Source organism: Furipterus horrens, unplaced genomic scaffold (genome assembly GCF_987537825.1).
Source record: "Furipterus horrens unplaced genomic scaffold, mFurHor1.1.pri manual_scaffold_3, whole genome shotgun sequence".
NCBI classification, from domain to species: domain Eukaryota; kingdom Metazoa; phylum Chordata; class Mammalia; order Chiroptera; family Furipteridae; genus Furipterus; species Furipterus horrens.
The window spans coordinates 204,154,187-204,180,593 of NW_028327173.1; the positions used below are offsets into that span (position 1 = coordinate 204,154,187).

Sequence of the window (26,407 nt, forward strand, 5' to 3'; positions counted from 1 at the left end):
AAAATAAAATAAAAATATTAGAATCCCAGCTAATACAAATGGAAATTTGTATTAGTGAATCAAGAGCACAAAAGAGCAGAAGGAAGGTTTTGATGAGGAAGTCAGACCATGCTTTTCGGTAAGTTTTCTTTCCACTACAGAGCAGGGTGAGCGGTGAACTGGAGCAGGTGCTGCAACTGCTGTGTCATGTGAACACACGGCCCAGACGAGCCAGGAAGGGCGTCTCGGCGGGGCCTTATCTCTAAGGGCTTCTTGCTCACATCACTAAGCACCTAAATGGTGAGCACTTTTCTGCTCTATGACAGACATGCAGAGGAGTCAATCTATTGAAGTGTTTGTTTCTTAACTGCAGCCATCACAAAACTAACTTTGCTGCAGAGTTGTTTTTTGCTAAATCCTAGTATGACTGATCATTGTGCCCTTATTTGAGCAATACTGTAAAATGGGAGAAAAGACAGAGGAACAACTCTGAAGAGGTGTGAAAGGCTGCTCTCTCCCCATGGATGGTGCGGGGCAGAGGGTGAGCACACAAAGAACAAGACTCAGTTCCATTTTACAGGACCGGAGCCCCTGTCACTTTACAACTTTTTTGGCACAGTCAGGACAATACACTTGCTCCTGATAGAAAACAAAGCGCTTGTTGGCCAGATTCATGGAGCAATTTTTGCAGTGGAAGCAGTAGTCGTGCCAGGATTGTCCCTCATAGGACACCACACTGGAGCCTTTACCAAACCCAGTGATGGGGTTCTGGCATCCAGCACACTTCTTGGCCACAAAGTTCTTGTAGCAGTTCACGCAGTAATACTGGTCCTCCACGGTGGTGAAACGCTGCCCAGCCAGCTTCGTAGAGCAGTTAACACACACAAAGCAGTCCACGTGCCAGGGCTGATCCTGGTACATGATTCCCCCACACGTGATGGCCTTGCTGCACTTCACGCAACGCTTGGCAAACCTGGCCTCATGGCAAGCCACACAGTAGAAGTCCTCCCCTCTCGGGAAGAAGCTCCCAGTCCCGATGACCCCCTTGCAGTGGCTGCAGGTGAAGCACTCTTTGTGCCAGATGGACTCCTGGTACTCCACGCTCTCGTCTCCCGCCACGATGGGCTTTAGGCAGCCCTTGCATGTGGGCGAGCCCTCCTGCGTGGCGCACTTGTTGCACAGGATCTTGTCGTCCTTGGCCACAAAGGTCTCGCTGACCAAGGAGTGCAGGCACGTGGCGCAGCGGAAGCAGCCGCTGTGCCAGTAGCGGTTCTTATAGCACGCCTCCTTGGAGTCTGCGCCAATGGGCTCGCGGCATTCCACGCACACGTTGGCGCAGTGCCTGTCAAAGCAGTCCAGGCAGCAGCGGTGGCCGTCCTTCTCCACGTACTTCCTCCCCTGCAGCGGGCCCTTGCAGTGGGGGCAGGCAGCATTCTCAGCCATGGCGCCCACCTCGTGCCTGGAGGGGTCTCACAGGGGCTGTGTGGACAACGAGACGCTGGATAGGGCCGTCAGCCCAGCTGTCCTGGGGGGCTGCAGCAGCTGCGGTGGCACGGCGGGCTCCACGACTTTTTCTGCATTTGTGTATAAAAACACGTAACACGTTTTTTCAAATGCAAAGACAACAAAAGGGTATAGGATGAAAAACCTCCCTCTCAGCCCCGACCCCTGCTCTCTCTAGAAGCAGTCTGACTACCCTTTCAGAGAAATTACAGGCATACCCACCCAGCCAGCAGTCTCCAGCAGTAAGTAGCGTTCTAAACACTGTTTCTGTGGTTTGCTCGTTTTCACTTAACACCACAGCCTAGAGACTGATCCTTAACAACACACAGAGCTATACCTTGGTCACGTAATGCCCGCACAAATGTTCTAATATGACCAATATACTGTTTTTATTTAACTAGGGTCTTCTGATGGATATTTAGTTTGTGCACCGCCTTTTGTTATGAAGAATAACGCTGCAGTCAATAGTTTTGTAAACAGATCTGGGCACGTGATGCTATTACCTATAGGATAAATTTGTAAGTGAAACTGCTGAATCAAAGAGCACATACATTTAAGATTTGAATAGAATTCTCACCTTAACTTTCCAAGAGCTTATACCAGTTTACGCTAACACCATCAATATATATTACAGACCTCACATCCTTTCCAGCTCAATATTGCATCACAACTTTTGATCTTTCAGTCTGAAAAATGATACTGCATTATGGTTTTAATTTTCATTTAAAAGTCATGTGTATTTCTTATGCTCTTGCTGTTTCTTTCTCTTGCCCATTTCCATTCTTTCTGACAGGTACACATGAGGTCCATAAAAGAAATTAATTCTTAGTCATTTGTGCTGAAAATACAAAATACCTTTTCTCTTTTCTTAAAAAAAGTTTATTTGTTTTTAGAGAGGGGAAAGGAGACAGAAAGAGGGAGAGGAACATGATGTACGAGAGAAACAGTGATGTGTGATTGCTTCTCACATGCCCTCAACTGGGGACCTGGCCCGCAACCCAGGCATGTGCCCTGACTGGGAATCAAACTGGCAACCTTTTGGTTCACTGGCTGGCACTCAATCCACTGAGCCACACCAGCTGGGGCCTTTTTCCTTTTTTTAACCTTATTCACAGAATGTTCAGAAACTTCACTATGTAATCATATTTACTAATCTTTTTGATTATGGCTTTTGCTTTTCAAAAAAACTCTAGGAAACCTTTCTCACTCTGGAATTACAAAAACTAATCCATTTTATTTTATGGTTTTCCTCTTTACATTAAAATTCTTGAATCAACCTGAAATTTATTGGGTTGCCCCAAAAGTCCATTACATTTTTTCTGTAGATGGCTTTAGTAGCTGTTTAGTTGTCTTTAACTTCATTTGAAACATTTTGTTAGATTGTATTGTGACAGCTATCATATCAGCATGCATTTAAAAAAACTTATCAAATTTGGTGAAATTTTGTGCATCCATTTTAATATTGAAGATGGAAGAAGATATGCAACATTTTTGGTGTGTTATGCTTTATTATTTCAAGGAAGGTAAAAACACATCTGAAATGCAAAAAATAAATAAATCTCTGCAGTGCCTGGAGAAGCTGCTATGACTGATCGATCCAATGTGTCAAAGTGGTTTGTGAACTTTCTTGGTACTATTGACATTTTGGCCAAATAATTCTTTGCTGTGGGGCTGTCTTATGCACTGGAAGATGTTTATCAGCAGCCCTGGCCTCTACCCACTAGAAGCCAATAGTGGGAGACAGCTGACATGCTCAAAATATCCAAATCAAGTTATTGGTAAAAATGAAAAATGTCATTTATTTTACAGAAAAATGTAATGCACTTTTTGCCCAACCCAATATTATGTTCTAAGTAGTGAGAAAAGAACCCAACTTCACCACAAAAACCAATTTCTTTCTCATTTGTTAAAATAAAACTGAATGTTATTTTACAAATATGGGGGTGGGGGGGCAAAAGTAGGTTTACGGTTACAGAAATAATACAATAAATGAGAATAAACTGCACTTTGCATACTCAACTGTAAACCTACTTAAAAAAAACAAACAATTTTATTGATTTATTTTTAAAGAGAGGGGAAGAGAGGGAGAAAGAGAGGGAGAGAAACATTGGTCAGTTGCCTCTTGAATGCCCCTAGTATGCCTCCAACTGAGGACCTGGCCTGCAACCCAGGTATGTGCCCTGACTGGGAATCGAACCGGTGACCTTTTGATCTGCGAGGTGATGCCCAACCCTGAGCTATGCCAGTCAGGGCTCAACTGTAAACCTACTTTTGCCTACCCCTGTATTCAGTTTTGATAAGAATTTTACACTGTACCTACTATATTAGATATCTAAGAAATAATTATCACAGGAATGACTGTAGTATAATTAACATGCTAATTTTATTTCAAACTATCACTAGCTGCATTTAAGGTAATATACAGCTTTGAACTTTGCAGTGTTCAACCACAATCAGTTCAAACAGGAATTTCTTGTAAACATTTTATTACCACGTGGTGGCTGACAATTGAGTTAAAAAGCCTAGGTTTTCAGGATATCTTAGGTATGACTCTTATTGCCATATAAGAAATGATATTCTGGAGCACTTAAGATTGTGTTTCCCAGCACGTCATCAGTTTGGCTCAAATAAACTCTCATAAAAATTTAGCCCTGGCTGGGTAGCTCAGTTGGTTAGTGTCATCTCCATACACCAAGGTTGCGGGTTCGATCCCTGGTCAGGGCACCTACAAGAAATCAGCCAATGAATGCATAAGTAAGTGAAACAACAAATCAATGTTCTCTTTCTTAAATCAATAAAAATAAACTAATTAAAAAAAAAAGGAATAGTCCATACTTGTACAGATTGAACGATGCCACTGATAGGTGTATTTTTAATAGGTTAAACAGGAATTAGATAAAGAGGACATAATAAATTAAGGGCCACAGATGTCTCTTAACTGATTTTCTCATTTGGAAGGAACCATAAATTTTATTTCCTTGAAAAGTCCAGGCCTTCTTAATAAAGTTAAAAAAATCTGAGTAGCGGAAGCAATATGCTTATATAGAACACTTCATATTATGAGGGGGAAGTGGAGGGCACTGCTGACTCAGAATCGCACAGCACAAGGACCTCGCATTGTCTAGAAAGCCAGGGCAGCCTACTGGAGGAAATGTTTACACTGAAACCTAAAGGATGAGAAGAGCTAGGCAGGCAAAGGAGGTCCCTTGGCCCAGGGTTTGAAAAGCGCCTAGATTGTGTTCCGTTTGTTTGTGGCTGTTTGTACCCTTACGAGGCAGATTAGAAAACCAGGCAAGGCATTTTTTCTATACTGGTCCTTCACACTGATCTTTTTTTGCCAAACAAATGGCTCACTTATGAAGAAGACAGTATTAAGAGTTAAAATCAGTATTAAAGTTAAGGAAAATATCAATAAAACCTATAACCCAGGCCATAAAACACTGAATCAGAAGTGCAAGTATCTTGAAATTTCTTCTTTCTAAACATAGTTACTAAACAAAGAAGGAAGCAAAATATTCAGGAGTGAAGTTTAGCTATTAATTTAAAAATATGAACTATTTTTAACTACACAGGTATGTTGCTTTTACAGGTTATATGAAGATAAAAGAGCATTAAAAGTCACTAAGTTTAGGTCCCAATATTAAGACATAACAAACTAAACAAACGTGGTATTTCTGATCATTTACACAGTTCCTGACTTACGATGGTTCAACTTATGATTTTTTGATTTTATGATTATATGCAAGCAATGTGCTTTCAGTAGAAATCCTACTTCAAATTTTTAATTTTGATCTTTTCCTGGGCTAGCAATATGTGGTACATTCCTTTTTGTGCTGGGCAGTGGAAATGAGATGATTTTGCCCAACTATAGGCTCATGTAAGTGTTCTGAGCATGTTTAAGGTAAGCCAAACTAAGCTATGGTATTTGCTAAATTAAGTGGATTAAATGCATTTCAACATATTTTCAATTTATAGTGGGTTTATTGGGATGTAAACCCCATTGCAAGTCAAAGAGCATCTATATAAAACTTTTTCTAGCTCTGGCTGGTGTGGCTTAGTGGATTGAGTACCAGCCTGAGAACCAAGGGGTCACTGGTTTGATTCCTGGCCAGGGTACATGCTTGGCTTGCAGGCCAGGTCCCTAGATGCAGCCTCATGAGAGGCGACCGCACATTGACATTTCTCTCACTTTCCTCCTCCCTTCCCCTTTCTAAAAATAAAAAAATAAAATCTTTAAAAAAAGACAAAACTTTTTTTAGTTGGTAATGTTTTTTAAGTTTTTTTTTTGTTTGTTTGTTTTAGAGAGAGGGGAAGGGAGGGAGAAAGAGAGGGAAAGAAACATCAGTGTGTGGTTGCTTCTCGTGCACCCCCAACTGGGGACCTGGCCCGCAACCCAGGCCTGTGTCCTGGCTGGGAATCGAACCAGTGACCCTTTGGTTCACAGGCTGGTGCTCAATCCACTGAGCTACACCAGCTAGGGCTAGTTGGAAATGTTTGATTACATAAGAGTACTTAGTAGAAGGCTGATGTTCCAACTAAAACAATATCTTAAAAATATGAAAAGCTATGTAAATCGTTTCTTTAATAGCATTTACTTTGTAAGCTATAGATTTCAGAATATGTAATTGATAGTACTATGGTAATCTTTTAAAAAATATATATATATATTTTAAGATTTATTTATATTGAGAGGGGAAGGGAGAAAAAGAGGGAAAGAATCATCAATGTGTGGTTGCCTCTCATGTGCCCCCAACTGGGAAACCTGGCCTGCAACCCAGGCATGTGCTCTGACCGGGAATCAAACCAGTGACCCTTTGGTTTGCAGGCCGGTACTCAATCCACCGAGCCACACCAGCCAGGAATGGTAATCTTTTTAAAGCTACGTATATAACCCAGCTCTGTGAATAGTTCCGTAACTCAGGGCAAACACATGTTCTAAGATTCAATTTATCTTTAAAATAAATCATATAATACTTACATGAGGTTACTCCCAACTCTAAAAAGCTATGACTATATTTTATTAGGTACATGCTACTTGATCTGTCTGCATTTTAGTTATCTAAATGAGTTAGGAAACATGCACAGTAAACAAAAAATGCTTTAGTCCCACTGACAAGAAGGGATACACACACTTCAAGGATTTAAGGTAGTTTTTTTGTTAAGCAAAATCAGTACGGCTACAGACTGACAGGAAATATATAAGTTATAGCCAACATAGATTTATTTACAGGTTATACTTATGCCTATATATATAACATACCATGGCATAAAAGAACACCTCATTTAGCTCTCTTAAGGTACAAGTTAAGCATACAGGGTGGGGCAAAAGTAGACTTACAGTTTTATGTATGGAAAATACAATTAATAAATAATAATACAAGAACAAACTCTGTTTTGCGTACTCACAACAGCAAACATACTTCGTCCTAATCTAGAGGTATATTCACTGAATGGTATCATCTCTGGATGTCTGTATATTGGGTGTGAGCATGGACTCAAGGTTTCCTTCAGGGGCTCTTCTTTTTTCATTCAGTACTTCTCTCTATTCCTGTTTTCCTGCTACTTAAACAGACTGCCATTCTTTTTTGAAAAAAAATAAATGTACTGGGGTGACACTGGGTAATAAAATTACATAGGTTTCAAGTGCACTTGATCTCTCTGCATTTGTTATCTAAATGAATCAGGAAACATGCACAGTAAATAAAAAATGCCTCAGTCCCTCAGACAAGATTGCCATTCTTTTACTCAATGCCCAGCTTCATCACTTGTTCACGTCAATTCTTTGAAATATTTTTGGCCATGAACCATGACAATACTTTTTATAACAGAAGTCGAAGTTAAACGAAGTAGATATCACACAAATTAATTCAATGATTATTTTAAAAGTAGAAGATAATAAAAATTCAGTTACCAACTTAGAGGATTTTATACATTATCAAGTGTTCTCTGTTATTTCCACAGCCTGAAATTTCTTATTCAAGAAAATACATTAATTTCTAAACATTTATTTTATCTTTCTTGAAAACAGAAGTTTGCTTTTCCCTGACAAGACTGTCCCAGGAAAACAAAACAAATTAAGAGTAGAAGTCTTCCTTAAATGTCAGTGTGTGATAACTAAGACATGGTTGCAGTCTTTCTTTCCTTTTTTTTTTGAACGCTTCATGATTTGTGTGCGCAGGGGCCATGCTAATCTTCTCTGTATCGTTCCAATTTTAGTATACGTGCTGTCGAAGCGAGCATGGCAAGCAGTCTTTTAAATTTCAAGAAAGCTACTGTTAAGATGGTGGTTTTGGCCGTTTTGCAGATGGTCCATCTGAATCAGTTCTGTTATCAATGTTATTTTCATCTTCTGCATCATCTTCATCATCACCTTTTAAAATAAATATTTGTTGTATGACAATATGTTCTGTGGTTGAGAGAAATTAATTAAAACAGTTGAAAATGAGACCACTTCACTTTAGGATTAATAGAACCATGCATATTCCAGATTTGAAGTATGTCCCATTACAAAGATTTCAGTAATTCTGGTGTTTAAAACCTTTCCTATCACTTTTTTTTGAAGACATAATTCATATAACCATAAAATTCACTCTTTTAAAGTCCACAGCTTATTGATTTTTAGTATATCCACACGGTTGCATAACCACCACTACCTAATGCTAGAACACTTCCATCACCCTAGAAGAAATCCCATACTCACCAGCAGTCTCTTCCATACCGAGTCCTTGGCAACCATTATGTACTTTCTACCTCTACAGATTTGTCCATTCTGGACATTTCGTATAAATGGAATCATACAATATGTGTCCTTTTGAATTGGCTTCTTTCACTTAGCATGTTTTCGAGGTTCATTCATTCATGTTGTAGCATGTATCTGTACGTCATTCCTTTTAACTGCTGAACAATGTTCCACTATTTGGATGTATCAAGTTTGATTAACCACCCATCAGCTGGTGAGCATCCATGTTGTTTCCACTGTTTAGCTATTACGAACAATGCCGTTACGGACATTACTGTGTAGTTATTGTGTGAACATATGTTTCCAATTCAGTTGGCTGAACTAGGAGTGGAATTGCTGGGTTAGATGGTAACTTTATGTTTAACCTTTTGAGGAACTGCCAAGCTCTTTTCCAAAGAAGTAGGCCGTTTTACATTTTCACCAGCAATGGACAAGGGCTCCAATTTCTTCATATCCCAGCCAACATTTGTTTCTGCTCTTTTTTGATTATAGCCATTCTAGTGGGTGTGTTGTGGTATCTCACTGCAGTTCTGACTTGCATTCCCATGATTGCCAGCGATGCTGAACACCTTTTCATGTGCTTATTTGCCCCGCATACTGGAAGAATTGTCTACTTGAATCCTTTGTATATTTGGTAATTGGATTATTTGTACTTTTAGTGTTAAGTTCTATCACTTTTCTTTAGTACTTATAATTTTTTATTTTGTAATTACTTGTTGAGACATAATAATTCATAAGACATAAAATTCACCATTTTATCTTTATCATTTTTAACAAAGATAATTCAAACCTAAGCTTTATAGAGATTTCATTAAGCAAATAATAGAAAAACATGTCCACCTATGCAAAGATATTACTGATGCACCATTAGTAGAAAAGGTGGCAGTTATTTTTCCAATAAGTAATGACAGATTTTTAAGAAATGACTCTAGCTATACTCTTGTCCTTCTGCCAATGATAACATTTTTCAACAGATTAGAGAGGTACTTCTGGAGCCAAAAAACAGGACTTTACTCTAGATATATGTGAACCAGAAACAATCTATTTTCTGAACTCAAATGTAGTGTTCCAAAATATCTCCTTCACATTATCTGAACTATCAAAAACAAATCAAGATGAAAAAGGAAAGTACAGAGTTTAAGCTATTCTACAGGGGAATTAAGCCCTGACTCCAATATTTAGTTCTTAGGTTCTTCAGTTCCAGGCAGTCCAAATGTACCCACCTATTTTTGTATTCAAGATAAGATTCTGAAAATATTAAATCAGTTAAATTTCACGCGTCTACTTTCAAGCGGCACCTACAAAACTGGGATACGGGAGAGCAGTGCCTGGACGTCTTTAGGCTTGTTAATTAAACTGAAATCTGTCCCAATCTTCAGAACCTGTTGTTCTTTGATAGCTGGCAATCTTGCACACCTTGGTAATTTTACACCTTGTAAAACTCCTTTTTATCCTTCAACACCCAGTTCAAGTCATGCCCTCTCTGAAGCCTTCCTGGGGCCTCTCTATTTGCAGGTAGAGATGATCCTGGGGTCCTACTTACACTCTTTATTGCCTAACCCCGCATCACCCTGAGGTCCACAAGGAGAGTAACTGAGTCGCGTTCACCTCATTCTTGCTCCAGAACTCAGCCCAGTGCCTGGTACAAAGCAGGCGTTCAGCACTTTAAAAAATATATATATATGTGAAAAGAAATAGAGTTGTTAAAAGGTTTAGGTAGAAGCAGCCCTAATAAATCAGCCCCGATCCCGCCCAGAAGGGTGGGAGGGAGGCGGTATGAACAATTTTTAGGTGGAATTCTTCTTCCCCTGAAGCTCACTTTCTTCAGGTCCGCTACTCTACACGGGCTCCCGGGAACAGCTCTTTCCCGGGCTCCTCTTCCCCGCCTTCCACCGTTTCAGAGCTCACCGTCCAGGGCCTCGTTTGGAGGCGCCGCCAGCCGCTCCTGTGCTTCCCGCTGTGTCTGGGGACCCAAGAGCTCGGCCACCAGCTCCCTCATCTGGGCCACCCCTGACAATAGGCCCTGGAAAGCGTCAGCGTCGCCCGGCGCATCACAGGGTACCCGCAGCTGCTGCCACTGTCCGTCCGGCCCGACGTACTCGCCCAACACCTCCATGGCAACCACTGAACTTCAAGAACGCGCCACGAGGAACTACCACCCGGAAGCGGAAGCCAGCCCGCCGCTGGCATAGGCGGGAGAAAGGAGAGGAGCGACTTCCGTTGTCCGACAAACGGAAGTCGCTCCTCCCCCTTTCTTAGCTTTCTTTCTTTGGGATTGGTTCCTCGCACTCGGGACCCGCCTCCTCCGGCCACGCCTCTCGGGGCCGCTTTTCCCGCCTCCGTCAGGGCAAAGCACTGGTCCTGTGACAGTTGAGGATGGCTGGAGCCGAGGAGTCCGGCGGGCGGCAGTCGGAGCTGGAGCCCGTGGTGTCGCTGGTCGACGTCCTTGAGGAGGATGAGGAGTTGGAGAATGAGGCGTGCGCCGTGCTGGGCGGCAGCGACTCCGAGAAGTGCTCCTACTCGCAGGTGGGCGCGCGGCGGGGGCCTCGCTCCCCTCGGGCTCCCGCGGAACCTTCTCTTCCCCGCAGGGCTTGCCCTGTTTCCGCCCGCCGCGGCCGTCTTCCCCGTGCTGGGCCGGGCCGCCGTTCTTCGTAGGCTTCCCCATCCCGGGCCCAGGTGCCCTTTTGCCTTGAGCCAGTGTCCATCACGGGCCCCCTCCGGCCGCTCGGGGTTCCCCAGGCTTTGGCCCCGGAGCAGCTGCTCTCGCCTTCCTGCCTGCCTCTTCTCGGGGCCCGGCTGCTTTTCACGGAACCGTTCCCGTGACCTCTCCTACGTTTGTCCCTACGCTTCCCATGCGAGGGCATTTATTAGGAACCGAATGGGAGAGACGACGCAGAGTTCAAGGAGAGAGCCCTGGATTTGAACGTCTCCCCGGACGGGTTTGGGCTCCTTGACAGCCGGTTCGCTGGTAGTTTTTTGGCGAGACCGAACAAGTACCGTGTCGTTCTGCAGCCTACCCCCGCGTGGGGACGGGGACCCGATCGCCAGATGGCACTGCAGAGGGGGAAGGAGGGGCGAGAAGGAGCTGCTCGAAGGGGAAAGGGGGCGTTGGGAAGCCGCTGTGGAGGACGGAAGGGGGTGTGATGCGGTGTTGCCTGACTCATCCTGTTTATTTCTGGGTACAAAAACGGATGGAGGTGGGGAGAAGAGAGCTAACAAAGGGTGCGGACTGGGAGGATGGATAAGTGGCTCCCACGGGGGAGGGCGGGGACGCTGGGGAAGGAGGGACGAGCCTCGGGGGTTACGCGTGGACTGAGTTCATAATGCCGGCTGTTGGCGTTTACGCCGCGACGTGGTTGGACTTCCAACCCTGGGGTCCGGAGACCGGCCCAGATGTTGGCTGGGATTTTAAAACCTTTGGTTCCCACTGGGACAACTTTTCCTCTGCTTTCCTTTTTTTTTATTAAAAAAAAGTGCATAAAACTATTTTTGAAATGTAGTCAGCTTTATAAAATAGACTTACGTAAATTTTTCTTTTCATTGTGGTAAAATAAATGGAAACTTGCACAAGTCACGTGTAGGGCTTGCAAACAAACCCACAAGGGCCAGCCCGAACCGGCCGGATCAGGAAGTAGGACATCCCCCCGGGCTCCGGGAGCTCCCCATGTTCCCCTCCTTCCTGGAGGAGGGCGAGCAGCGGGATTTGTAGAAGTTTTGCCCGTTTTTCTCTACCAGCTTTTATAGTGAGCCTTTTTAAATCTACAAATCAGTTGAAAGAGTAATAGACTTGAATTTCTCTTACAGATATTCCTTTTTTAACGTTTTACATTTACCTTTCTCCACTTGAAAAGGAGTTGCCGATGTCGCGACACTGCGCCTCTAAATGTTACAGCGGAGTCTCCTAATGCGGTGGTTTTCTCTTCGGTGGAATCGCAAGCGTTTTCCACATTTAAAGTGCGATGTTACATAAACTTGCACACATTCTCCTGTGTTCTCATGTGTTAAAATGATTAAGCAGACCGGCTTATTCACAGCTGATTGAAAATATTAAACTTTCTATCATTTTATTTATTTGTTTGTTTATAGAGAGGGAGAGAAACGTCAATGGGACCCGGCCCACAGCCCAGGCGTGTGCCCTGACTGGGAATCAAACCGGTGACCATTCAGTTTGCAGGCCGGCGCGCTCAGTCCACTGAGCCACAGCAGCCAGAGCAAAACTTTCTGTCATTTTAAGAAAAATTCTGTGACAACACGCACTAGTAAGGCCCTGGCCAGGTAACTCAGTTGATCAGTTTGTCCCCATGCGCCATTGTGGCAGCTGGATCCCAGTCAGGGCACACATGAGAACCAGCCAGTGATGCCTGCGAAACAGAATCAGTGTTTCTCTCTCTCTCCTCTCTCTCCCTCCCTGCCTCCCCCTCTCCCTCCTGGCTTTCCTCTCTGTAAATCAGTAAATAAAAAGGGAAGGAAAACATACACAGTGATACAAAACATTGAACAGTGTTTTGGCACTCTCTCGGGTGAGCTTTTTAATTAGTCTTCGTGGTTTTTACAGGAAGATCGTAACCACAGATAATATGGTTTCGCTTACTTCTCAGATCGTAGTATGGGTATCAGATAATTATGCCATGCTCATTAATTCTCCTCTTCAATTCTGGGGCTGTCTTTAGGGTTCTGTGAAGAGACAAGCACTGTATGCCTGTAGTACCTGTACCCCAGAGGGAGAAGAACCGGCTGGAATTTGCCTAGCTTGCAGTTACGAATGCCACGGAAGTCATAAACTATTTGAGCTATACACAAAGAGGTAAAGACAGTCAGACTGGGGCTGGGTGTTTTTTACATTTTAGATACTTTCCCAGCTACACTTTTTTCTTAATTTTGCTCTTCCATTCAGAGTAGCTATGCACTGGTAAAATGTGTTTTAGTTGTTTTATATAATATGATTCAAGACATAGTTTTTCTAGAGGGCCTTTTAAAATATAATTTTGGTATAAACTCAAACTACTCATTCTCTGCCATTAATTTACTCATGTCTCTGGGTGTTATATAGATATTTACCTCTGCATGTTAATTTCCAGAATTATTAAATCTTTTACTGTTATGTGTTTGGAGAAATTCTGAATTGGACACCTGAGCAGCAACCAAGGGCAGTTTTTAGATCCTAAAAATGATTTGAAAGGGAGGAGGCTATGATACAAACTTTAAAAAGTCATTAGATTTAAAAGAAAAATTAAAATAGGCTCTTCCTCCTTTGTTTCAGAAATTTTTGTTGTGATTGTGGAAACAGCAAGTTTAAAAATTTGGAATGCAAACTATTTCCTGTAAGTAAGCACTATAACTATACATAAACTGAAAATAGCTGAAATTTATATTTGACAGAGTGGATAAAAACTGAACATTTTTCAAAAAGGGGGTTCTTGTGCTTATTCTTTGCAAATGGGCAAATCATTATTAGACTTTACTTTTTATTCTATTGGAAAACTAAGTAACCTGTCCAGAGCCTACAGTATATGTTGTAATTAACGTGGAAGGTTTTGGGCAAATGTCCTTCGCCGTGATTCAGGTTAAATTATGTTGATTGTGCTCATGCTCTGAGGCTTTTAAAAGCAAAGGGTATGACTAACAACTGGGTGAATAAAAGTTGGTAATAATGAGGGTGGGCTGGATGCACGCAAGAGGTTTTCACAGCTTTTTGGCTAATAAAAACTACGCTTACACAATAACTTAGTGAAATAGCAGAAATGAAAGTAAGGGATTTTACATTGTTCGATCATAATTGCTAAAACTATTAGGCTTTTCTCTTTTGAAAGTTATTTTTAGATAATTGTCTGCTTTTTGTTTTTACCTCCTAGTAACCTGGGGGCTTTAGCTCTATAGCATACAGCTGGCTGTTAAGAAGTATTTTGAAATCATAGGCCAATGTCTGTTCACATAGATTGATAATTAATACTTGTGATTAACTTTCATTACTATTTTATTAAATGAGTATATTCATTTTCCCCTAATTGCTACAAAGAAGGTACAAAAACTGAATTTTCTTTTTTGCCTGTGTCCTGGAAAAAGTATCCCTTTAATAGGAATGAATTCTTTTTCTTTGTATATTTAATGCTGAAACTTGTTGAGTGCAGAAATGTCATGATGTATGAAATTATAGTTAACATTAGAACATATTATATTGAAATTAATATCTTTCAGGACAAAGCAAAGATAAATTCTGGCAATAAGTATAATGACAACTTTTTTGGATTGTATTGCATTTGCAAGAGACCTTATCCTGATCCTGAAGATGAGGTAAGAGAATTGGGGTTAATTATATAATCTCTAACCTTCACTCCTCAGCCTCTTGTCATGTCTGGGCCTCTGTAACTGTTCAGGGGAAATTTGGGGATTGTGAAGGATTCTAGATTTATCCCTTTTGACGAATCTGAGCTGGATTTATAACTGGTATTGATCTCAATTGTTTTTATTCTTACATCATGAGAATGAAATACTGAATAGAACTTTCCCAAAGCCAGGACTTTACTCTATCCTGTTCCTCTTTGCCTGCCTGCCTGCTCTGCTCCCCCCAAAACTTTCCAAAACATTACCTTAAATTTCTTGCCTCCCTGGAAGGAAAGAAATAGCGTATATAAATGATCCTTTAAACTTTTTTGGTTAGAAATACACACAAAATTTGCCCTGGCTGTGTAGCTCAGTTGGTTAGAGCATCATTCCAACACACCCAAGTTGCGGTGCAGTCCGCAGGACACGTGGGAGAAGCAACCAATGCGCGCATAAGTAGGTGGGGCAGCAAGACAGTGTTTCTCTCTCCCTTCCTTCCTCTCTCTCTATAATCAAAAAAAACCAAAGAAATATATACACAAAATTTTAAAAGAATTCTTCCTCATTCCTGTACCTTCTTTCTCCCAGGCGTAGCCACTGTTAACACTTTGGTGCACATGTTTTAGACGTGTCCCTATGCAAGTCAGTGAGTATGTGTCAGTTTACAGTTTCCTGTTAACAAAAGTGAAAGTTCTGTACATTCACTTTTGCAACTTGCTTTTCTCACTGTCAGTATATCTTTAATAAGCCATAAGTTACTAAATATTCTTTAGCAGAACAGCATTTTCTGTTTGTTTTTTCAGTATTATGTAGAAAGCCGTAGTGAACACACTTACACAGTATTACAACTGAGTGAACTCCTGGAGGACTTATGTAGAATGGGTACCTAGAGGCAGAATTGATGGGTCAGAGAATATTTGTGTTTAAAATTGTGATCATGTCTGTGAAAGGGTTACTGTCAAAGGATCCTGTTTTTTCTCCAACAATCTTGCCATCCTTACATATTATCAGTCTTTTAAAATTTTGCCATTCTAATATGTGAAGAACAGTATCTTTTAAAAACTTTCCTTTCCTTGGTCATGAGTAAGATTATGCATCTTTTCCTGAGTTTATTGGAAATTTGTAATAACCATCTATCTGAATTGTTCTTTCATATCTTTGGCCCATATTGTCATTGGGTTGAATTTTGTTTATGTATTTACTGATTTGAAAGGTATCTTTTTAATTTAGACAAATTAGTTGTCTTCCTTTTGTCTTGGAATTTTAATTATTAAGCCAAATTATTTAGAGGAAAAAATTAAAGATCTATAAGTTAACAAAGGCAGAAGAAAGAATAAAGTTGATGTATGTATGGTTTTTTCCCGTAATATACCACAGTAGAGAAGGGACAGAATAATATTGGAGTGTTAATCACTAGCTGTGAAAACCTGGGAATGAAAGGAAAATCATTGTGAAAATATTTGATGCCCTATGGTATATAATTTTCTTAGGCTAGAATTTAATTGTTTAGTTTATTTAAATTAGGGAAGTTGTTGCTGTCCAGTTTATCAAGAGATTGTAACTTATTTTGCAGTTACTTGGCAGCATGATGTGGTAAAAAGTCCCAGTTGTCACGTTCTACATTGGTTAATTCGTACTACCTCCCCGGGCCTGGGTTTATGTATACAATGAGGATACGCTACGCATTTATAAAGTTCTCTGAGAATCAGATGTTAAGTAACTCATGTGAAAGAGCTTTGGCGGTTGTTTGCAGGCTGCTTGTTGCATGCGCTACAACCCTTCCGTGGCGCCGGCTCGGATAGCGTGAGCTCTCTGGCCCCTCGGTCTGTGGCTTTTCCTGTCTCCGCGGATGGGCAGTGGTCTCACGGATCTGGGGGAGAATTAGTTACTAGCCAGCCCTCCTGTGTGCCAGGTGTACTTCCACGTCCCAGAATTCGGTGTAATCATTCACATACAGACTTCTTCCACGGTAGGTCCCGGACGAGATGATCCAGTGTGTAGTCTGTGAAGACTGGTTCCACGGAAGGGTAAGGAGAGCTTTCCTCTTTCAAAGCCGTTGTCTTTACAAAAGCAAAAAAGGTCTTTTCTTTCTGAACTGTGTTTCATTTTATATTATAGTTACTCTTCCAAAAATATACAATAAAGACATGGTCAGCGTCCTTTTGCAGTATTTGTTTATAAAATAACGAGCATTCGGACCACTGGAGGTCACAGGGAAAATAACTCGGCTTTCTGTGTTCACAGCATCTTGGCGCCGTTCCCCCGGAGAGCGGGGACTTCCAAGAGATGGTGTGCCAGGCCTGCATGGAGCGCTGCTCTTTCCTGTGGGCTTACGCTGCGCAGCTGGCTGGTGGGTGTCTCCGTGGGGTTGGTGTGCTCCCAGCTTGCTCCCGTGGAGTTTGCATGTTCAGGCCAGAGTTTTTGTTTTAAAGATTTTATTTATTTATTTTTGTGGGATGGGAAGGGAGGGAAAAAGAGAGGGAGAGAAACGTCTATGTGTGAGAGATACATTGATCAGTTGCCTCCCAGATGCCCCCAGTTGGGGACCTGGCCCGCAACCCGGGCACGTGCCCTGACTGGGAATCTAACGGGTAACCTTTTGGCCTGTAGGCCAGCGCTCAATCCACTGAGCCACACGAGCCAGGGCTATTACCTAATTTTTTAAGTGGCAGTTTCTCATAGTGTCTGCTGCTCTGGCCTCTTAATTTCTTGCTCTTCTCCCCCTTCGGGAACGTTTCACCTGTAAACCACAAACAGCGTAGCCGTAACTAAGAGCTCACCCTGCGCTTTGATTTGTCTCAGAGTTCTTGAGCTTGGCGCTCCCTCTTTCTGTTCATGCCCTTCTCAGGTCTCGCGCTCACTTTCCACTGCACCTGCATGTGTTTCCCATTCATTGGGTTTTCTTAATTGATTCCCCCACCACTTCATTTCCTTCCTTGTCAGCAATGGCTTCATCTCCTATTAAACTGACATGCCAGCATATACCTTGTGCTCCTTCACAGGATTTCTGCCTCCGAACCCATCCTTTTTGATTTCTTCTTCATAAAGAAAAGTTGGTTGGGCCCTGGCTGTGTGGCTCAGTTGGTTAGACCATCATCCCAATACGCCAAGGTTGCGGGTTTGATCCCAGGCAGCGCACAAACAGGATCAGCCAATGATGCATAAATAAGTGGAACAACAAATAGTTGTTTCTCTCTCTCTCCCTCAAATAAATAAATTAATTAAAGAAAAAGAAAACTTGTTTTTTCAAAACCACCCTGTTATCTGTGTTTGCAGTTAAATCTCTTCCTACTGCCTCTTGCTGCTTGAGGTATCCTATCTCTGTAACATCTGCGGTATTTTTCTTCCTCCTTTACATAAAAAGTACGTAAGAAGTGATTATATTTTTAAATGAACCATTCAGTTTTTTGAACTCTTGGATTGGCAGGTCTAACCTAAAAAAATTGATGTTTTTTTCTTATTCATTATTTCAAAGATTAATATTAACTCTCTCCTTTTCCAGAATTTGAAATATTTTTTAGTCAGGTGAAGTGACTTCATTTGTGGATATGTGCATGTGTGTGTGTGTTTTTTTTCCATTGAACCTACAGTAACCAAACTATCTGCTGAGGATGATGGGTTGGCTCTGAATGTCGATGGAATAGGTGATCAAGAAGTTACCAAACCTGAAAATGGTGATCATCAAGATAGTACCCTGAAAGAGGATGTTCCAGAACATGCAAAGGATGCCGTCAAGGAAGTTAAAACAGAACAGACTAATGAACCATGTACCAGCTCTGGTTCTGAATCTGGTCTCCAGGTAATGAAGTAGGAGCCATAAAAGAACGAAAACTTAAGCAAAATTAGTTCTTTAAGCTCTATAGCCTTGGATTTCAGTTATATACTTTGCCTAAAGAGATCCTCTTACGAATATAAACTATGAAAACTGATAGTTTAAAAATCACATTTCAAAACTTAATTTTATTTCAGACAGTGTTTAAGAATCAGAGTCTCAATGCAGAATCACAGTCTGGCTGCAAACTTCAGGAGCTTAAAACGAAGCATTTTATAAAGAAAGACACTGCCACCTATTGGCCCCTGAACTGGCGTAGCAAGCTATGTACCTGCAAAGACTGCATGGTAAGGACCTGATTAAATTCAGTGTTACTGTGTTTTGTGGATTGATGCCTAAAATAAGAACATCTGAAAAGTATATTTATGAAATTGATGTTAGGAGTGTAGAGAAGTTTAAAATTCTTGTATTAAGCAGGTTTATGAAATAGTATTTGCAGTCTAAATGCTTGTGGAAGAAATGAATTGTGCATTATTTTTATTTACTTATCTTCATTTTAGTGGAAAAATAGCAATTCTTAGCTTTTTTATATTGTAGAATTGCTTGAAAACACAAATTGCTCAAGAGTTACAGTAAGTCATTGGTTTTTAAATAAAGATCTCTTAGACTATATAATATCTACTAGGAAGTTCAGAGATTTCTAAAAGAGATATGTGCAAAAAGAATAAGTCACTCAAGCAACTCGAGTAAAAGGCTCAGGTTTTCTGCAGTTAATCTAAAAAACCCCTCAATTTTTAGTGATTCTCGTGAGGTTGACTTTCTGAGAATAACATGCTGTTCTAATGGGGAACCTGGTTTTATTTTTTTAAAGAAAATGTATGGCGATCTTGATGTCCTGTTCCTGACGGATGAGTACGACACCGTTCTGGCTTATGAAAACAAGGGCAAGGTCGCCCAGGCAGCTGACAGGACGGACCCTTTAATGGACACGCTCAACAGCATGAACAGGGTCCAGCAAGTGGAGCTTATTTGTGGTAAATACTGTTTGAGTGTGAGAGTTCACGAAGTTCAGAAGTTTCCTCTGCTGTTGAAAATACACATCTATAAGGAGGACGTGTGTTACCTATTGTTTTAATTTCATACAAAGAAACTTTACATTTGGAATTGCACAGTAGACCTCAGCTATACTTGCTTGAGGGTAATGTTGCTGGGTATTTAATTGCTATTATCTTTGAGTCAGTTACGTGCTAGAATAATTACATGCTTAAGAAACCACAGCATGTGCTATTTTTTGATGAAGGATAGATGTGTGAGTTAAGAATATTAGAGAATGCATTTCTTTTTTCATTCAAGGAAAAATAGTTTTCTCTGAGTATGACATGTCATCTTTTTGACAGGTCGTGAGGTTGCTTCAGTGGTTCACAGCAACCTACTAGAGGAAAAAATGTCCCCACATTCTTGATTGCAGGCTTTTACATCCCCCTAGCATGTCCAACTTGTTTTAGTGACTTCTGTCCCCACCAGTTCCTACGAGGCTGCCACCCCCTTGTGTCTCTCTTATGGCATTGATCATTTCTACCTTACTGATAACTATTTGATTAATTTCCTTTTGTCTTTATTAGACTAAAAAGTTTTTGAAGATGGAGGCTGCATATAAATGATTTTTTGTAGCCCTTAAGATGCTTCATAAATAATACACACTGTTGAGTGACTGAACAAGTTTTAAAACTTAGTATTGGGCAAATCTGAAGTGATTTCAAATATTATAATTCCAGAGAGATAGGAAAGCCTTTTAAAAATCCTTACCTAATCTTTTATGGGGCGAGGCTTTCTCTGGTTTTTGAATTATTTTTTTTAATAAGAAAAGTCTTATTTTTGATATCAAAATGAAGGAATTTGGGAGAAACAGGATAAGATTCTTACGCAAGTTTCATTTAAATAAAAATTGAAACTATTAACTAAAGAAGTTAAGTAAAATTTAAACTATATACTCAAAAGTCAGTGGTAAAGAAATATTTTGTTTCTTAAAGCAAATAGCTTATCTATTTTGTTGTTTTGCTTTAGAATATAATGACTTGAAGACTGAACTGAAAGACTATCTCAAGAGATTTGCTGATGAAGGCACGGTAAGTTGAGTTAAAGACTTTTAATTGCGGCCTTGTATGTTTTGCATGAACTTTATTTTCCTTGTTGAAACAAAACGGGCATCTTAAACTGGATACTTGAGAATGTAAGGCTGGCAGAGCTAGTGGAAATCAGTAGGAGCTGCTGAAACACCCACAGACTAGTCCCACTGGGCGTCCTTCCCAGCCCTCGGCCAGAAGGAATGAGGGATGGGGCGGTTCCACAGGATCTGAAGAGTGGAGGTGTAGCTTAGGAGAAGGCCCCTGGACCAGCCACCTCCATTCCGTGGACCTGACCTTCAAGTAGGGAGCCTTGGAAGAGGAAGGAAAACTGACCAGGCAGGAAAAATGTAAAGCCAGACCCCGTTTTGGGGATTCTGGGTTCTAAAAAGTAAAAGAACTTCATAATTTGAAGCTAAAACATTTCTCTTACCTGCAAGAAAATCTGTATACTCGTAAGGGGGACACTGAGTCTATAATGTGAAATATTTTAAATAGCGTTCCAGATGAACTTATAAATACTTGCTAGCCCTTCACTAGTCATGTTTGTGATGAATTTTTCCTAAAATACTTTCCTATCTTCCTAAGGCAGATATAAAACAAAATTTAACTTTTCTTTTCATGGCCTAAGGTTTATCCTCACAGACAGTGTATGTTTTACTCTGTTACAGGCAGAGTGCAAATCCAGTCAGGCAGGGTCTGACGGATACTCTTGGGAGAAGTCTCTGCTAGCCTACTTTAGGTCATTTTCTTTTTTTTCACAAATGGGAGAAGAACTTGTAGCTGCCTAGACTTCTGGACAGGGTCACAGTGCTTGCTGCCTTTCTGCAAAATGAATCTTAAACTCAGAAGTTAAAAGAGCCCTCTCTTAAATAGTTCTCTTGTTTCTTAGAGTATGTTCTTCACTGTCACTGAAAGCATCGTCCTGCCTCCCGGCAGTTCTTAACCTAGAGTTATTCTTTCTTCCTTCATCCCACAAGAAGCCATGATTTTATTGATAGAAATAGTACAAATTTCAAACCACGCTGCAGTTAATCTTTTCAAAAACCAAAAAGAAAAAGGTCCTTCTTTTTAGATGGTTACATTGTTGATTCCATAATAGCATTTACACTGTCATTACCGCTGTTCTTCAGGTCTTCAGGGTTCGGACTGCCTTTGCTCTTGAGACATTCACTTGTGACAGGACCAGTTCTATGTCCTTAACTTCCACACCAGTTTCATCAGCCTCTTTCTCTTCACTCTCCTCTTGTACAGTTGGAATACAGTGTTTTCTTGAATGTTTGCGACAACGTGACCTTGAACTTCGAATTTCTCAGCGGCTGCCAGCTGTGCCTGCTGAGAGAATTCCTCGGTCTTGGCCTCCCCCAAAACGGTGTAGGCATCTGAAGCTGGGCTCTTGTAGACATCTGGTTTTGTGATGACAGACGATATTCTTAGATTTCTGGGTGGTGATCCTAGTAACGCCTGCGACCTGTTGAAGACCCAGTTTGGACATGGCCACCCGGCCTCCTTTTCCCTCCAGCTCTGCTTTCCCGACTGGTTCTTCTCGATTTCAGCTGCCACCGCCAGCTGGGCTTCTTGTGTGGCTGCCTGTGTGGAATCTTGTTCCTCGAGCTCTGGGACTGATTCCTCACTGTCGGATTCTGTTCCAGACCCCGTCTCAGCCTGGGGCTGTGGCAGCCCCTGCTCTGTAGCAGGGACGGTTTCTGTGGCTTCCCGGGTATTTTGTGCAGGGAATGGAGAACCAAGATGGCGGCAGAGACTAGAGTTATTCTTCTTTTTGCTTGTTAGTTTCATTTATTCCTTTTTCGGATACTGAATTTCATTAACAACCATTCATGTTGATCTTAAAATATATATAATTGGGAAGAATTGGAGAACCAACTTTGCATGTAGCATTAAAAAGGGTATTCTGTGTTGTAATTGAGTTTTCTGGAGTTATTCTTATTTCTGTTGTAGTGACTGTCCTCTGGTTAATGTAGACACATGCTTCTCTTGCTAGGACTAAGGATAAGTATGTTCATGGGTGAAACTGTTAAACTGCACCTGTAGTGGTCGTTGGAAGCCTTTCAGGGGTGTCCTGCCGTGGGCTCTTAAGTCAGCTGTGAGCCTGTGCTCTCGTGCTTTTGTGGTCACAGAGCTCTTTGATGCTTTTATTTGACATGTACACACTTACACTCGCGTGAGAGAGAAAAAGACATGTTGCCTTTTTCCATTCACATTTGAAACAGTTTTATCCAAAGTCTTCACGTGCATCCTTAACATATATATCTTCGTTAACACTAGAGTTGCTCTTTATGAGTCTTCGTAAAAGGGAATTTTAAAATCTGACGTGATTATTTCGAAGGACAGAAAATATTATTTTTATATTATTTGTTCCATGACATTGCTAACCAGATCTTTACCAAACACACAACATCCTTAAGCTGACGTAAGAGTTATCTTCTTTGGTTTTATTTGTCCACAGAAGGTAATGCTAAAGAACTTCTACGCTGCCTCTCTAGCTTTTGTGTCTGATTATTATAGAAACCACTTAGAAACCACAGATTTTCTGTGACAAATCAATCGATTTATTATTGAACCAAGAATTTTTTCTTTAAGATTTCCACTCTGCATGTTAGCTGTGACCATTTGCGTATGTCTAGAAACTAAAAATGGCACACACTGATTTGTGCGCTTTTAGGTCTCCTCCCGCAATATCTTGCAGGAGACACGTTTTCCTTTTATTACCTTTCAGCGTTGAATGTTTGTGATCCCAGGTAAGGATAAATCCTTGCTAGCGGAACTCCCAGGTATCCTGTTTACTAGCATTTTATAAGTGTAAGCTTCCAAGCCATTTAGCCAGTGGCCTCAGGTATTTCAGAGCGTGGGAGCCGCCCAGATCTGGAATCGGTTCGGGGCTCTCGTTCCTCGCTGGCTGACCAGCACTTTTACTCTTAGTGGTTGTGAAACTGGCATGTGAGCCGCTGGTCTGGGGCAGAGCACTGGCAAAATCTTAGCCTCTTTCACTTAGAGGATTAAATACGTATCTTACCCAAGAAAGCCCTTCAAGATGGCATGCCGTTTGCATGGTAGCAGCACGTACCCCTGGGGAGTGAGAGAGGGGGCTCTGCATTTTGCTCAGGAGTTCATTTCCTCCTTACCTTTCTCCCCCTTGCTCACAGTACATTCACTACTTCCTGTCTTCCCTGCCCGCCTTAATTTCTTTACAACAATAAGCATGTCTGACCTTTATAATTAAAAATAATTAACAAACCTGTCCCTAGTGGCCGTTAGACAGCTTTAGATCGGCTCACTGGCAAGACTGGCTCTTGGCATGAGCAGGGACTCCTGGGCTGTCCCAGTTTACTTTTTGTCCATATTTTCCCTTTGTCTTATTTTCTTACTCGTAGTATTTTATTTTGCTCTGTCATAAACACCTTTGTGTCCTGCTCCAGTCTGTTTGTCCAGTAAAATGGAAGATAAGCTTCTCATTTATCACATAAAATGGGTATTCATTTACTAAGAGTAGTGCTTCTGTAGTTTTTGCCAATTATATTTTTGTTTATATACAGGCATCTTTAATTTTGGACTCTTGAAGAGGAAAAAGTTTTTAGGTTCCTTTTTGTCAGGAAAGAAACAAGCACAAATCTCAAAATAAAACCCCTGTGTGTGTGTGTGTGTGCGTGCGTGTGTGTGTGTGCGCGCGCGTGTGTGTGTGTGTGCGCGCGCGCGCGCATGCGCTCATGCAGAGCTAAGGGACATTCCCAAAAGACAGCTGTGGAATGAGAGGCGGCAGTGGTCTACAAGACCTTTGGGTTCTCAGGTTTTGTGCTGGCTATTTTTTTAAAAAATATTTTATTTATTTTTAGAGAGGGGGAAGGGAGGGAGGAAGAGAGGGAGAGAGACCTTGATCGGTTGCCTGTCACACGTCCCCAACTGGGGACCTGGCCTATGACCCAGGCATGTGCCCTGACTGGGAGACCTTTCAGTTTGTGGGACGATGCCCAGCCCACAGCCACACTAGCCAGGGTTCTCTTCTCGCTAATATTTACTGAGAACTTACTATGTGCCAAGAGTGTTCCACAGGCATTGTGTCTTGTCTGCTTGTCAAATGACCCTGTCACATAGGTGCCGCGTTTATCTTGTTTTGTATGAGGAAGCCGAGTGAGATGGTGGAACCTCTGCTTGGCTCCATCGGCTGCTCTGTTGAGCTGCGTGTCTACCCTGCTCAGGCTCTCTGAGCCTGGATGAGCTCCGTAAAATGGGGAGAGGATAATTAATTACCCATTAAAAGTTTTTAGCAGCAGTATCGTTTGACTTGTTTGTGAACGTTGTGACTGGTTATTGCCGTTCTGTGATGTCGTTTTCTTTCCTAATCTTTGCTCTTCATCAACAGGTTGTAAAGAGAGAGGACATCCAGCAGTTCTTTGAAGAGTTTCAGTCAAAAAAGAGAAGGCGAATGGACGGGATGCAGTACTACTGCAGCTAGAGGGGAGCGTGGCTCCCTCTCACGCGGGCTGGCGGAGGCGCCACTTGCCGTTCCAGGAATTAAGGGTGTGCTTCCCATCTGGTCCTCTTCCACCCTCGCCTTGGAGGGGCTCCTCCTCTGACCTTGAGCTTCCTTCCCTCTCCTTAACGCCAGTAGCCACAGCGTTCATGCCGATTTCACAACCAGCATTCTTCTTTCTGACTCAGCTGAAAGCAACTCATTCCACAGCCGTCAGCCCCCACCATGCCCCCAGTCTCCCCAGGGTTGTTTGCTTATAAGTTTTAAGAAGTTTGATTTGGTTTTGAGAAAGTAAACTAGTTTCTTTTCTAATTTTTTCATGTTTAACTTCTGAACGTGTCCACTCTGCCACAGAGCTATTCTCTTCCGGGACCTGCTTTGGGGGCGTCTTCCTGTCAGCTAGAACCTCTCTGGTCCCCTCACCCCCATGATCGTGGTGCCTTGGGTCAAAGCTTCCCCAAGCCTGATCTGCTACTTCTCTCACATGCCTCCTTTCTGAGGTTTGGTCACGGCCTAGAAGGGATCTTGAAACTTGTTTCCTCTGGGCCCGGCCTCTGGAGCAGCTAGGACTGAGGGCTTTGGCGCCTGGGTGTCTGTCACAGGCAGAGACTGGCTGACGGCAGGAGGCAGGACCGAGGAAGCCAACCTCGGGTACAAGTTTTACTAATACATTTAAAGTGACCGTCTCATTCCCAGTCCCATGGCCAAGGGCAGTCCTGTGGCGCTCGCAGGGCTCCCTGAGAAAACGTGCCAGCACCGCGCCCCTTCTCTGCCTAGAAGCTAGACCGGCGCTACCCTGTGAAACCAGCCGTGGCGGTTTACGGAGCCCTCTGGATCTCTTTGTATTATCAGGGATATTCATAAGCAGATATTAAAAACAAGCCTATTTTGATATTGTTAAGAAAATGTTACTAGTACCCCAGTAAATTATTTTCACCTTCAAATTGTGCTGAAGAAAGAGATACTGCCTTAGCTTACTTGTAGTGAGCAGGGCAGTGTGCCCCCCCTCCCCCACCCCCCCCCCGTTTTGGAAAGGCAGGATGTGTGGAGATTCCAAATGAGATCCTAGGTTGCGCGAGTGATGAGCTTTATGTACAGAAGAGTTCACGCCTATAGCCGGCTCTCATGACTGTGAAATCTTATAAAAAACCTTAACGAATGTTGTATAAAATCCCATATTTGAAGGGAAGTCCTTTCAGTTGGCTTGAAATCTCTAAAGCCCCTCAGTCTATGTGGAAAACACCTTTTGATAAACAGTTGCTCATTGGAGGAATGAGGTCTTTCCTGACAGTAGATGACATGCTTTGAGGTATGTGACAACGAGTATTTGAGGCTCTGGGGCCACAGATGTTAATATTAATATTGCTTTGTGCGTTCAGCAGCCACTTAGACAAATACCCACTGATCCTTGAGTGAGATGAACGAGAACTACAGAAAGTCAAGGCCTCAAGGAGTGGTCCATCCCATCTTTTTTCCGCATC

General features: G+C 42.0%; 3 protein-coding genes and 2 pseudogenes across 5 annotated transcripts; 1 reads left to right on the top strand and 4 right to left on the bottom strand.

Annotated features, from left to right (window-relative positions):
* Positions 1 to 546: 546 nt before the first annotated feature.
* On the bottom strand, positions 547 to 1,464 carry LOC150017193 (four and a half LIM domains protein 1-like). 2 transcript variants are annotated; one of them, XM_090271335.1, is made up of 2 exons: positions 914 to 1,464; positions 593 to 747 (listed from the first exon to the last, which is right to left on the bottom strand). In XM_090271335.1, exons 1-2 carry the CDS (start codon positions 1,420 to 1,422, stop codon positions 651 to 653), a joined length of 606 nt encoding a protein of 201 aa, XP_090127461.1. In that variant the 5' UTR covers positions 1,423 to 1,464; the 3' UTR covers positions 593 to 650. The 2 variants fall into 2 exon arrangements, with proteins under 2 accessions (XP_090127460.1, XP_090127461.1); XM_090271334.1 differs by having other exon boundaries at positions 547 to 1,422.
* GON7 (GON7 subunit of KEOPS complex) lies at positions 1,450 to 10,401 on the bottom strand. 2 transcript variants are annotated; one of them, XM_090271337.1, is made up of 2 exons: positions 10,130 to 10,401; positions 1,450 to 1,553 (listed from the first exon to the last, which is right to left on the bottom strand). In XM_090271337.1, the coding sequence occupies exons 1-2, from the start codon at positions 10,335 to 10,337 to the stop codon at positions 1,450 to 1,452; spliced, it is 312 nt and encodes a 103-aa protein (XP_090127463.1). In that variant the 5' UTR covers positions 10,338 to 10,401. The 2 variants fall into 2 exon arrangements, with proteins under 2 accessions (XP_090127463.1, XP_090127464.1); XM_090271338.1 differs by lacking the exon at positions 1,450 to 1,553 and adding an exon at positions 7,517 to 7,852 and having other exon boundaries at positions 10,130 to 10,398.
* LOC150017195 (U6 spliceosomal RNA) lies at positions 7,626 to 7,722 on the bottom strand (annotated as a pseudogene).
* Positions 10,402 to 10,532: 131 nt separating the features above from the next.
* UBR7 (ubiquitin protein ligase E3 component n-recognin 7) lies at positions 10,533 to 24,968 on the top strand. Its single transcript, XM_090271339.1, has 11 exons — positions 10,533 to 10,747; positions 12,892 to 13,025; positions 13,482 to 13,542; positions 14,417 to 14,512; positions 16,516 to 16,569; positions 16,787 to 16,892; positions 18,133 to 18,341; positions 18,512 to 18,661; positions 19,186 to 19,348; positions 20,379 to 20,440; positions 24,816 to 24,968. The coding sequence occupies exons 1-11, from the start codon at positions 10,598 to 10,600 to the stop codon at positions 24,906 to 24,908; spliced, it is 1,278 nt and encodes a 425-aa protein (XP_090127465.1). The 5' UTR covers positions 10,533 to 10,597; the 3' UTR covers positions 24,909 to 24,968.
* Positions 21,517 to 22,234, bottom strand: LOC150017197 (nascent polypeptide-associated complex subunit alpha pseudogene; annotated as a pseudogene).
* Positions 24,969 to 26,407: the final 1,439 nt, after the last annotated feature.

Excerpts from the sequence above, each read along its gene's own strand:
- LOC150017193 (XM_090271334.1), bottom strand. The coding sequence starts at position 1,422 with ATGGCTGAGAATGCTGCCTGCCCCCACTGCAAGGGCCCGCTGCAGGGG.
- GON7 (XM_090271337.1), bottom strand. The coding sequence starts at position 10,337 with ATGGAGGTGTTGGGCGAGTACGTCGGGCCGGACGGACAGTGGCAGCAG. Across the intron at positions 1,554-10,129 it reads TCCAAACGAGGCCCTGGACG|AAAAAGTCGTGGAGCCCGCC; the intron begins GTGAGCTCTGAA and ends ACACAAATGCAG.
- UBR7 (XM_090271339.1), top strand. The coding sequence starts at position 10,598 with ATGGCTGGAGCCGAGGAGTCCGGCGGGCGGCAGTCGGAGCTGGAGCCC. Across the intron at positions 16,570-16,786 it reads AAGACTGGTTCCACGGAAGG|CATCTTGGCGCCGTTCCCCC; the intron begins GTAAGGAGAGCT and ends CTGTGTTCACAG. Across the intron at positions 18,342-18,511 it reads GTTCTGAATCTGGTCTCCAG|ACAGTGTTTAAGAATCAGAG; the intron begins GTAATGAAGTAG and ends ATTTTATTTCAG.